The sequence below is a fragment of the Rattus rattus genome, chromosome 5 (assembly GCF_011064425.1).
Source record: "Rattus rattus isolate New Zealand chromosome 5, Rrattus_CSIRO_v1, whole genome shotgun sequence".
Lineage (NCBI taxonomy): Eukaryota > Metazoa > Chordata > Mammalia > Rodentia > Muridae > Rattus > Rattus rattus.
The window spans coordinates 14,211,020-14,224,354 of record NC_046158.1 but is presented as its reverse complement, the minus strand read 5'-3'; the positions used below and the strand labels follow the sequence as shown (position 1 = coordinate 14,224,354).

Sequence of the window (13,335 nt, the reverse complement as noted above, 5' to 3'; positions counted from 1 at the left end):
GATGTTAAAGATAGACAATTATCTTAGTGGATATTTTTTCTTTGATGAGTATGATGTGTCTTTTCCCATCTCTTTTGACAATTTTCATTGGAAGTGTATTCTTTAGCTATTAGAATGATTACATTAGCTTGTTTCTTAGTTCCATTTGCTTAGAAAATATTTTTCCAGCCCTTTATTTTATGGTAATGTCTACATTTGGTGTTAAGGTATATTTCTTACATGTAGCAAAAGGATAAATCCTAGTTTTCTATTCATTCTCTTAGTCTATGTCTTTGTGGGGAATTGATTCTAATGATACCAAAAGATATTAATGACCAATGATTGTTCAGTCCTATTCTTTTGGTGGTTCTGGTGGTTGTGATAGCGGTGGTAGTGACTGTATATTTATGTGTGTTTCCTTTCTTAGGGTTTTGCTAGTGAAAATTATTTATTGCCTGTATTTTTGTGGGTATAATTAATTTGCTTGGGTTGGAGTTTCCTTTCTAGTACCTCTGAAAGCTACATTTATGAATAAATATTGTTTAAATTTGACTTTGTTGTGGAATATCTTGTTTTATCCACCTATGGTAACTGAAAGATTTATTTGCTATAGTAGTCTGACTTGGCATCTGTCGTCTTTTACAACATGCAGGACATCTATTCAGGCTCCTCTGTCTTTTAGAGTCTTCATTAAGAAGTCAGGTATAATTCTAATGCATATGCCTTTATATGTTACCTGCCCTTTTCTCTTGCAGATTTTAATATTATTTCTTTGTTCTGTGTGTTTAGTGTTTGGATTATTATGTAAATTGGGTACTTTGCTTAATATTTGAGTTGTATAAGCTTCTTATACCTTTATATCTTGTGTTAGATTATTTTTTCTATGATTTTTGTTAAAAAGTATATTTTCAGGGCTTTTAGTGTGGGATTCTTCTCCTTCTTGTATTTCTGTTATTTTTATACTTATTTTCTCACATTTCCTGGATGTTTTATGTCAGGAATTCTTGAGTTGTAATATTTTCTTTGACTGATGTATCTATTTCTTATATTGTATCTCCAACACCTAAGATTCTTTTATTCATCTCTTATTTTCTGTTGGTGATGCTTACATCTGTAGTTTCTGTTTACTTGCCTAGATTTCTGACTTCCAAAATTCTCAGTTTAGGTTTTCTTTATTCCTTCTATTTCTATTTTTACATCTTGTACAGTTTTATTAATTTATTGAATAGTTTTCCTTGGCTTTCACTAAGGCTGCCATAATTCTAGGTAGGCTGCTCAATGGGGGCCACCACCAATCTTTCAGTGTCTGCCCAGCCCATCCCCAGCTCACTCATTCCTCCTTGTGACAGCTTTTTTTATTAATTTCTGGCAGCTTTCTATATTAAATTTCTTCTAATATTTTGTCTTCCCCATGATTCCTTTAAATATGTATTCATTTTCTCTTAAAGATCCTCTATTATTTTCATAGAGTTATTTTAAGGTTGTTTTCTCCTTTTTTCATAAACTACTGAGTTTATTTAGAGTTACTTGTGTCAGTGTGGGGCTATTTACTGGGTCATGGACAACTTCTCAGAGGTTATACCCAAGAAGAAAAATGATTTTGCTTCCCCCAACAGTCATCAACTGCTAATAGATCCTCAGCTAGAATGTGACATCCTTTGTCCCTCCCTATTCATACTGGGGTGTTGTTGAGCATGAACTTGTATAGGTCTTATAAGGTAGCAGAGCAGATGAGTTTTCATGAGTGCAAGGGTCATGTCAATCCGGAAGACAGTTTCACAGTACTGTTCCTCATCTGGGTTTTATATTCCTTTGCCTGTTATTTCATTGATGAAATTTGACCAGTTTTAAGTCTCTGCTTTAACTGCTGTCCAATGAAAAAAGCAGCTCATTTGAACAAGGCTGAGATCTTCACTACATCTGTGGATATAAACATAACACTTAGAAGACAGTTTAACATGTAAATTTAGGAAAACAAGAGTAGTAAGTTCTCTTCCAGGAACAATGACCGCCCCTTGTCTTTTTAATAATAGTCATGATTGGTTATCTTTCAGCACATATAATTGAATCATTTTTTGATCCTTTAGATGTATTCTTACAGGCCTGCATGTTCTTTTATTTTTCTTTACTCTTTTTTGCATATTTTTATGTACATTTCAAATGTTATTCCCTTTCTAGATTTCTCAGAATAAGCTCCTTATCCCATCTTCCTTCCCTTCAAGAAGGGTGTTCCCCTCCCTATTCACCCCTCCTTCCTGCCCCCCAAAGTCCCCCTATACGAGGGTCCAACCTTAGCAGGACCAAGGGCTTCTTCCACTGGTGCCCAACAAGGCCATCCTCTGCCACATATGCAGCTGGAGCCAAAGGTTAGTCCAGGTATAGTCTTTGGGTAGTGGTTGAGACCCTGGGAGCACTGGTTGGTTGGCATTGTTGTTCTTATGGGTTTGCAAGCCCCTTCAGCTCTTTTGTTCCTTTCTCTAATTACTCCAACAGGGATCCCATTCTTAGTTCAATGGTTTACTGCTAGCATTCACCTCTGTTTTTGACATGCTCAGGCTGTGCCTCTCAAAAGACAGTTATATCTGGCTCCTATTAGCATGTACTTCTTAGCTTCATCAATCTTATCTAGTTTTGGTGGCTGTATATATACGGGCAGTATACCCATGTGGGACAGGCTCTGAATGGCCATTCCTTCAGTCTCTGCTCCAAATTTTGCATCCATATCCCTTCCTATGAATATTTGTGTTCCCCCTTTTAGGGAGAGTGAAGCATCCACACTTTGGTCGTCTTCTTCCTGAGCTTTATGTAATCTGTGGATTGTATTTAAGGTTGTTTTCTTGTGCTTCGGCTGTATTGAAATATTCAGGACTTGCTGTAGTAGAATAACTAAGCTTTCATGTAACATATTTTCCTGGATATTGCTGATTATGTTCCTATACTGGTGTCTAGGCATTTGGATTTTGGAGTTTTTATAGGGGTAAGTACTGATTTCTAAGTTTGTCTTTGTTGGGGGGTGCTTTGTTCCTTGGTTTCTGTTTCCTCTTTGATCTTCTGGTCAGAGTGACCTGTCTTAAAGCAGAGGGTCTTTATCTGCTTTAGATGCTATACTTCTGATGAATAGTTGGCCTCTGGTTAAGCAGAGAGTTTCTGACTAAAATGAACACATGGAGTACTAGTGACCTCCTCGGCTTCTGATCTAGCCAAGAGTGTTCTTTATGAGTTGGAGACTAGGATATGGTCACAAGAAGTGGAGGGTTAGCTCAAGATAGACTGGGCAGGCACTATGAGATTAAGAGTAGTTCCCCATTGAGCAGCCTACTTGGAGTTCTACCAGTCTAGGTGAACTCTGGTGTAGCAAGGGAGAAGAGGCAGTTGGGGGTAAACTGAGTGGGCACTGAGAGTATAGTACTGGTAGACACAAAGGGGAATTATCTAGGGTTCTGACTGTCTACTTGGTCTCTGGCAAAGCAAGGTGCTTCTACTGGAGTAATGGGCTGGGATATAGTATTGAGAAGAAGAGCAGTCATTGGGAATATGCTGGGCAGGCTCTGGTGAAGGTTGGTGATTGTTGCTGTAAAACTATAAAAAAGGTGTCTTTTACTGCCTTCTTTGTTGCCTAAGGAATGGCCTATTATAGTGATTGACCTGAAAGATTGTTTTTTCATAATTCCTCTACATGAAGGCAATAAGGAAAGGTTTGTTTTCTCAATACCTACCTTCAGTAGAGGTCAACCAATAAAATGATACCAGTGGAAAGTCCTTCCACAGGGAATGTTAAATAGCCCTACCTTGTGTCAATATTTTGTCAACAGCCACTGGAGATGATTCTCAAACAATTTCCCTAATCTATTATTTATCATTGCATCTTCTTGACTGATCCAGATATAAATATCATGGAAAGAATGTTTGATGAATTTAAAAAAAAAAAAAACTTGCTTAGCTGGCGATTGCAAATTGCCTCTGAAAAAATACAAAGAGCGGATTCTATTAATTATCGAGAGTATAAAATAAGTCTAAAAAGGATTAGGCCACAAAAGGTGCAAATCAGAAGAAACCAATTAAGGACACTTAATGATTTTCAGAAGCTACTGAGAGATATTAACTGGCTAAGACATGTGATTGGCTTGACCACTCAAGAGCTAAGCAATTTACTTCAAACCTTACAAGATGATAAAGATTTAAATAGCCCAGGAAACTATCAGCTGAGGCTGAGAAATAGTTAACTTTGGTAGAAAGGAAATTGCAGGATACATATCTATATCTAGATCGTATTAATCCAAAGATGGCCTGCATCTTAGTCATCTTACTTTCTACTCATTCCCCTACAGAAATTCTTATGCAGAGGGAAAATTATATCTTAGAATGGATATTTTTAGCACATAAACAGAATAAGAAACTAAAAAAACTACATTGAGAAGATCTCTAAATTGGTACTAAAAGGAAAAATGAGACTTCGACAATTAATCAGAATGAATCCAGCCAAAATTGTGGTACCTTTTACTAAGGCAGACATTGCCTCTTAATGGGCATGAGATGACCATTGACAAAGAGCATGCAGTAACTTTTTGGGAGAGATTAACAACAGATACACTAAAAGCAAGTGACTTCAGTTCATAAAAAGAACTAATTAGATTCTCCCTCATATAATAAAGGAAACTCCAATATCTGGAACCCCTACATTTTACACTGATGTAAGTAAGTCAGGTAAGGCAGGATATAAATCAGAAGCTGTAAGTCATGTATATATGAGAATATATATATATATATATATATATATATATATATATATATATATCCCATACAGGTCTTCCAGGCCCTCTGGTGCAAGGTAATAATGAAATTGACTAGCTATTGATAAGAAGTCTACTGGAGGCTTCAGAATTCCATAAAAAACACCATGTTAATAGTAAAGGCTTAAGAAAAGAATTCTCTATCGCTTGGCAACAAGCCAAGGAGATTATAAAGCAATGTCCTACTTGCTCATTATATAACCAAACTCTGTTGCCTTCAGGAACTAACTCAAAAGGTAACCAAAGAAATGAAATTTGTCAGACGGATGTTTTCCATTTTACAGAGTTTGGTAAACTGAAAAATGTGCACCATACTTTAGACACATATTCAGGATTTCAATGGACAATTGCCTTAATGTCAGAAAAGGCTGATTCTGTACTTATATACTTATATTACATAGCCATATCTTACACTGGCAGAAATCTTTGTAATTGGTATAAAGTTGAAGTTGTATTCTTTACATTGGTATATAATTTATTTTATACAAATGTAAAGTTTTCATTGGTATAATTTCTTATTGATTTAAAATTGAGGTTAATATTTCCATTTTAATATAAGCATTGTGAATACACAATACATTTAAGAATACAAGTCTTACACCCAGTCCTATAAGTGCAATTATACATTGCTTTTAGTTGGTTAACAAATGCAAGTTAAAAGCCAGATAGCAAACTCAAGATTCTGAGTCAATTAAAGGTATTTTTGAGATATTTCAATTAGAAATGGCAAGTAGTTCAGAAATGCCTTGTGTAGATAGAAAATCTTTGAAAGCATCAGAAGTCCACAGAATATAATGGACATTTCTTTATTAAGATCATTTGACTAGAGACATGTCTGCTCCTGACAACATCTCTTCTTGGATTCTAAGAAGAAATTGAGCATCAATGGAGTTGCTCCAATTGTGGTGAGACAGCCACTAGGCAAGAATTGCTTCAATTCATCTACAGACAAAATGCTGCCCAGAAAATGACAATTTATGCAGAATAGTTGACTGCTAAACTCTGCCAAGACAGGATGATCAGCCCTTCAGAAATCTACATTACAAAAGTCTACCAAATGATCCTAGGCCAGAAGTCTGAAGACTGATGCTCCAACACTTTGAGGAATAGGGGGCTGTCCAAGTGATCAGTGGTCTTTATACATTGGCTAAATATTGGAAGCTAGGTTTTGTGCTTCCCATATTTTCATGTAATAGTAATCATTCTTGGATTTCTGACATGGTTGAAGACTGGTAATCTCATAGGCAACCCACGATGTTTAGCATTAAAAAAGATAATAAATTTGAAAGGGTGGTTTTCAGATGACATAAGATCTAAATCCAGGATATAAGTCAGATATAGAATTATAGTCTTTTACGATAGATGGCAAGGTGTTTTAGATAATGGGAAAAATTGATGAACTGAGTGTTGAGTGTATCTTATATTTTATAAATTATAGAATAGCAATAGTTGTACTCAATTTATATTTGAGGGGAAAAAGTCTTTTAACTGGACAAAAAGAAGGAAATGTTGTGGTTTGCCCTCAAGTTATCTGTATTTTGATGCTAATTCCACTGCCCCAAGGACAGCTGCCTAGTCACTACTCAGGACTCAGGTGACTTCATCAGAACCTTCTCCCCATTTTAATTTATAAAATTAAAAAGAGAGCTGGTGATTGGGCGAGGGAAGGGAAGATGGAGCGGAGGAGGAGGCTCGAAGGAGAAGGAGGAAGAGGGAGGTAAAGTACATGGTATGGAGAAACTGCAAGTTATAAGGGATTCCACAGCTGGGGAATAGGGTAGTGTAGTGGTAGGTCTAGGTGTGAACTTGTATTCATATTAATCAAGTTGTGTGTTTTGGGTTTTTTTGGTATGGGCTTATTCGGGTTGGAGAGATTACTGCAACAGGTGGTACTAGAACACAGGTTTACCTAGGGTTCAGGATGCCAGTGTGGCCACAATCTATGGTGAGGCTTCCACTGGAGGTGTGGGCCAGGTGGTAGGATGAGTTGGTATGAGCAAGAGGCTTGGCAGGAGGCATCGTGTAGGAGGAACTGGAAGTTGTACATCTTGTTCTGGATACCAGCTTGGCCTCCAGTGTGGCAGGGTGCTTTTGCAAGAAGTAAGGGCGAGGATATGATATGAGGACAGGAGGGATATTTGTTGGTTAGCTGGGCATGGGTGGGTATTGAGGCAAGACTTAGCTGAATTTCTTAACCATCTAATTGCTAAATAAGATCAATTACTTGAATCTCTCCCAGTCTAAGTAAATAAAACAATTATAAGATGTTCATATTAAAGCACATTTCAGAATGATAAAAATATACTTATTCTGATAGCTTCCACTATGGATCAAATGTGGAATGTTCCTTTGACAGTATCCTTTGTCTTATTAAAGCGTCTAGGTTTCATGAGGTCCCATTTATTAATTTTTTTATTTTAGTAACAGCTCTTGGTATTCTGTTCAAGAAGTTGTCTCCTGTGCCAAAGCACTCAAAGCTATTTTCTACTTTCTTTTTTATAAGGTGCAGTGTATCATATTTTGGTTAAGGTCTTTGATCCATTTGGGAAAAACTGGGGCAAGATCAAGTATGGGGGTATGATGTTAATGGACTGAACTTCTGAACCTGTAAGGCAGCCACAATTAAATGTTCTGCTTATGATAGATAAGAAACAAAGGGAGGAGTGACTTGTGGCAAGATCCCACCCAGCTAAGTTTAGGTATAAGCAAGCTAATACATTTAATCCCAGAAGAAAAAGAGACAAGCAGATATGAGTGCAAGGCCAGCCTGGTATAGACCAAGTATAAGTAGAGAAAGCTTAAATTCAAGGATGGTGATACATGCCTTTCATCCCAGCACTTAGGAGAAAAAGCCATAGAGATATCTAAGTTCAAGATCAATTTACAGAGCAAGTTCAAGGACAGCCACACTTAAGCAGCAAATGAGTTGGAAAGCAGAAAGCTAGTGAGAATGAGAACAAGAGGGCCATGCTCCACTTCCAGCAAGCATCAGAAATCAGCAGCTTCCACCATGTGTGTCTGGCTTTAGAGACAAAAACAGAAGGGATAACTGGGACAATCGGTGCTGGTTAGCTGGAGCTAGGGGATTAGTGGTGATTAAGAGGAGACCAACAACACAGACATGAAATCTGGGAAATGTTTTCTGAGAGCACAAAGAAGCCATGTTTTAGATATAGGCAAGGTTGTATCTAGTGTTGCAGCTGGACTTGGTCATCTCTAAGACCCACCAAAGTGGTACTGATAAAGGCTTCATGGAGAGCAGCTGAGGCTTCACACTGTGAGAAGCCAGGGAAGGCCATTGGTAAAAGTACAGCCTCAGTTGCACTTGACTGCCCAGGACTGAAGGGATCATGCAAAAATGTTGAGGTTTGGCACCATGAGGAGAGCCTATAAGAGGTTATTAATGACACCTTGTTGCAAGAGAAGACTCCAATGTATTGGAGATTCCAGTACCATAGGATGATCACCAAGAATAGCAGCAGTAGTGAAGTGGAGTCAGCCAGGACCTAGAGTGCTACAGGTGGCAGAGCTGGAGAAGTCACCCAAGCCCACTCAGTCAAGCTCAGTGGAGCCTAGAAGATCATGTGTGGATCCCAGACATTGAAATAAGTATCTGTAACATTGACTTTGCCTTGGAGATCCCAAGAATTTTGAGATGCTAGAGCTGTGGGATATATGCTGAGGAAACTACTACCAAGGATTGGAAACAGCCCAGAGGAGAGATTGTTAAAGTTAACAAAGATGAAAAGGGAGTTGGCAATCTAAAGACCACTTTGATATCATATATAAAAATGCAGAGTTTGGAGTTTGGCCAGCTGATTTCCTGTGTGGCTTTGGGGGTTATAGTTAAGTGATTGAATGAACCTAGGAAAAGACTTAGAATATCAGACTTTTAATATTGTTGAGGCTGCTGTACCATGGGGTCTTTTCAAGTTGGACTAAATATATTTTGCATTATGCTGTGTTTATGTATAGCCCTCAAAGTCTCATATGTTTGAACAATCCTATGAGGGGCCAGGGACTAGAATGTGATGGTTTGAATATGCTTGGCCCAGGAGGTGGCACTATTAGGAGGTATGCCTTCTTGGAGTATGTGTGACCTTTTTAGAAGAACTGTGTCATTGTGTGCATGGGCTTTAGAACTCACATCCTACCTCCCGGGAAGTCAGTCTTCATCTGTTTGGCTTCAGAACAAGACTTAGAGCTCTCAGTTCTTCCTACATGATGCCTGCCTGGATGCTGGCATACTCCAGCCTTAATAATAATGGATTGACCCTTTGAACCTGCAAGCCAGCCCCAATTAAATGTTGTCCTTATAGTAGTTGCCTCAGTCATGTTGTCTGTCCACAGCAGTAAAACCCTAACTGAGACAAGGGGAAAGGGAGAAAAAGCCCAGAAGGCACAAAGAATGAATGGAATAATGCAGATGCTAGGGGTTGGAGGTGGGGGAACCTCTAGAAAATCCCACATACTTGGGATGGCAGAGGCTCACAGGACTCAGTGGGGTGATCTTAGGTGAAATGCTCAACAGTGAGGAGATGGATCCTGAAGAGCACACCTCCAGGAGTTAGACAGGACCCCCAGTGATGGGATAGGGTTACCAACTCACCTTCAAGTTTTTTTGAACCAGAATTGTTCCTGTCTAAAAGAAATGCAGGGACAAAAATGGATCTGAGACTAAAGGAAAGGCCATCCAGTAACTGGCCCATTTGGGGATCCATCACATTGGTGGGCCCCAAATCCTAACACCATTACTGATGCTACGTTGTGCTTGCAGACAGGAGCCTAGCATGACTGTCCTCAGAGGGGACTCTGAAGGGCTGTATCAGCAAGTGACTGACACAGATACAGATATATACAGTCAACCATTGGTCTGAGATTGGGGAACCCTATGAAAGAGTTAGAGGAAGGATTGAAGGAACTGAAGGAGGTGGCAACCCTGTATGAAGATCAATTCTGTTGACTAACATGGACTCCTGGAAATTCCCAGAGACTAATCTAGCATCCAAAGAGCAGAAAGGGGCTGGTTCATGGCCCTTAACACATATGTAGCAGAGGACTGCTTTGTGTGACCTCAGTAGTAAAGGATGTGCCTAATTAAATAGAGAATTGATGCCCCAGGGAAAGGGAATACCTGGGGGGAAACACGCTCTAAGAGGTGAAGTGGAAGGGGAATTGGGAGGGACAAATTTTTGGATGTAAATAAATAAAGTAATTAAGAAAATAAGCTATTCCTACTTAACTAAGTGTGTGTGTGTGTGTGTGTTTGTAAAATCCAAATGTATGTCAACAACACTGAAAGTTTTCTTCTATTTAAGTCTAGAAATTAATGAGTATTTTCCATATTATTATTATTAAAATGCTATGAGTATATGAATGTGAACACATAAATATAAAATACAGCACACATATCCAACCTATGTATAGCTTCTGTCACTTACCTACTTATTTACTATTTCTAACACTGTGTAACAACTAAATAAAATGTCTAATAAGCATGTGAAATATTGCTTGTTTAAAAAAGTATCAGAATTTTAACACAGTATAGCTTAAGTTCTGCTAAACGTGGTTTGAGATGCATTTAAATAGCCATTAAACTCTGCTGTGCTTCTTTACAAATGTATTTGTCTTACAGACAACTAGTATTAAAAGTATCTCTGCATCAGCACAGGTTGATTCTCAGGGCGCAAAGGTGAAATCATTTCATGGGAAGTAACAATTTGTAGTTGAGCAAATAACTTTCTTTCTTCTTTTCATAATAAAATTTATGTGGATTAAACTGCTCTGCATTTGACTTCTGAATATCTACATAACTATACTTCATCATCCACACAATAAAGCAGAGCCTCCTGCTTAGGATGTAAAAAGTGCACAAAGCCACAGTGCCCCATGGAGGCTCATGCCAAAATCTTGCCACTACATCCAATACTTCCCCTTCCCAGGACCTTCATGTTCCCCACAGAGCTTATTTTTATCATTGCTTTTATCTATTACAAGGAACAGTGTATTTTCATTTTAGTTAGTAACCAGAACCAAGCACTTGTCAAAAAAAATGAATTGAGTACAATTGAGTATACTTATGCAAATAATAAAACTTTGATAAAAATGGATAAGATTACAAATAAAATAAGAAAAACAGATGGACATAGGTTGGTCAGTAAGTGCCAAATTACACTAAGAAAAATTGGTGTTTTCACATGTTTCACTGTGCAGTGATATATATTATTTAGTACTATATATCATTACACTTAAGACTACAATAAAGAATTTCATGCTAAATAAGTCATGTTAAATATTTGAGTAAATTACTATGCTTTCTTTGATGTGAATTTTATGAACTATTCAAAGCAGCTCACCTTATCCAATAAATATCTGCTACTTTTGGGTGTCAACTACAAAAACTAAAAACAAAAAGTAACAGGCAAAAAAGATGGCTCAGCGATTAAGAGAACTGAACCCAAATTTGAATTCAAGCACCTACGTAGTGGGTCACAACCATCTTTAAGCCAAATCCTAGAGGATCTGATACCCTCTAATGGCCTTTGCAGGCATTAGGCATAAACATGATACACAGACACACATGTATGTGAAATACCAATACACAAAAAGGTACAATAAAATTAATAAATGTTAATAGTTGCTGCCAAAAACTCAGAGTATGTATAAAATAAAACATTAATATAAAAAATTAAGGCAATAAATACTCTGTCATCTTCAGAGAGGAGGAAGATCTTTGCTACAAAAGCTAGGAACCTATCTAACAAAAAGGAAATGGTAATGACTATATAAATAATTAAAATGTTACAAAAAAATAGGTAGGTTTGTGAGAAACCTTCCAAAGACATTGAATGTCAGCAAGATAGTTAAATAGAGGAGAAAACTGTTCAAAGAGACGTCGGTGAGGGAAAAGAAACCTCACAAAGATTCCCTGAGAGAGATCAAAGGATGAATGGCAGAAGAAGAAAAGGAAGAAGGGATGCTAACAGTGAAGATCACAATCATCACTGTGAACACAGTCTCCTGCTGAGGATATTTTTCAATGCTCCTTTTATATCCCGATTCCTCAGACTATAGATAAAGGGATTCACCATGGGTGTGACCAGGCTATATATCACAGCCACAATGACATCCTTGTCATTAATGTTATTAGATGAGGGAACTAGATATAGCCCAATAATGGCTCCATAGTACAGACAAACCACAGAAAGGTGAGAGCCACATGTGGACAAGGCTTTGCAGATTCCCTTGATGGAAGGAGTTCTCAGAATGGTGACACCAATTCGGCCATAAGAGACCAGGATGCATATGAATGGCAGGGTAATGACTAGAGTACCTAAAGGAAGGATGACCATCTCATTGACAGTGGTGTCTGAGCTGGACAGGTTCAATAAGGCAGAGGGTTCACAGAAGTAGTGGGGGATGATATTATTTCTAAAATGAGATAGGCGAGCCAAGAGAAGGGTGTGCACAAGTGCATTGGCAGAGGATAAGGCCCAGGACACAACTACTAAAAGGACACATAGGTTTTGACTCATGATGGTGGTATAGTGAAGTGGGTGGCAGATTGCCACATATCTGTCATATGCCATGGAAGTCAGAAGAAAGCTGTCAAGATCAGTAAAAGTTGAAAATAAATATACCTGGGAAACACAACCAGCATATGAGATAGACTGACTGTGTGTTAGCATATTCATGAGCATCTTTGGAGCTGTGACTGATGAGAATGAGATGTCTGTGAAGGCCAAGTGACTAAGGAAGAAGTACATGGGAGTGTGGAGGTGAGAGTCCAGCCTGATGACCAGGATGATGAGCAGATTCCCCAGCACAGTTGTCAGGTACATGGTCAGGAACAGGGCAGAGTACACAGCTTGGTCCTCTGCTCGAATGGGGAGCCCTAGGAGGATAAACTCAGACACTGTGCTCTCATTATCCATCCTCATCCTCTTCCTCTTTTGCTGTGAGTGAAAGGAAAAATGGGAAAGAAAGAGAAGTGGTTTAGACTTCTTCAATGTGGGAATTTGACGAATCACTGGTAGTGAAATTAACACTAGTTTGAACCATTTAGTATGTGTGTTTTAACACTAACATGATGATTTTTGTGGCACTAATGGGCTGTGATAGTTTGGAAAGAGACATAATTGAACCAACCTTGAAATCAACTGACTGTCTCTTAGAGGGGAGCAATATAACATCTGGAAAATTATGACATTTACTTCCAGATCAAGGCACCTGAACTACACCAAGACAAGTTTAGATTAAGGATTTAGTATGCAAATTGGTACCAGCCAATATAAAATCAATAGAATTCAATGATTTGTTGATCATTTTTAACATTTCTTGAATGCACTTACCTCAGGCTTCCTTTCCATGAGCTGAAAATAGTGGAACTCAGGGAACATCTTTGCATCTGAAAAAAAAAAACAGGACTTGAGGAATTAGTGGAAAAAACATGTGCAGATGGTCAAAGCATTAAGTACATGAGTCTAAGCCCAACAGTATAAACAGCAATTGCAGCTTATAAACAGCTGTGAGACCTTCCTGATATTACAATTTCTCAGTGAATCAG

General features: G+C 38.2%; 1 protein-coding gene across 1 annotated transcript; it reads right to left on the bottom strand.

Annotated features, from left to right (window-relative positions):
• Positions 1–11,770: 11,770 nt before the first annotated feature.
• Positions 11,771–12,709, bottom strand: LOC116900120 (olfactory receptor 50-like). The gene has a single exon (XM_032901896.1). The coding sequence runs from the start codon at positions 12,707–12,709 to the stop codon at positions 11,771–11,773; it is 939 nt and encodes a 312-aa protein (XP_032757787.1).
• Between the last annotated feature and the right edge of the window lie 626 nt (positions 12,710–13,335).

What these genes read in the sequence shown, in the direction of transcription:
- LOC116900120 (XM_032901896.1), bottom strand. Translation starts at nt 12,709, where the DNA reads ATGAGGATGGATAATGAGAGCACAGTGTCTGAGTTTATCCTCCTAGGG.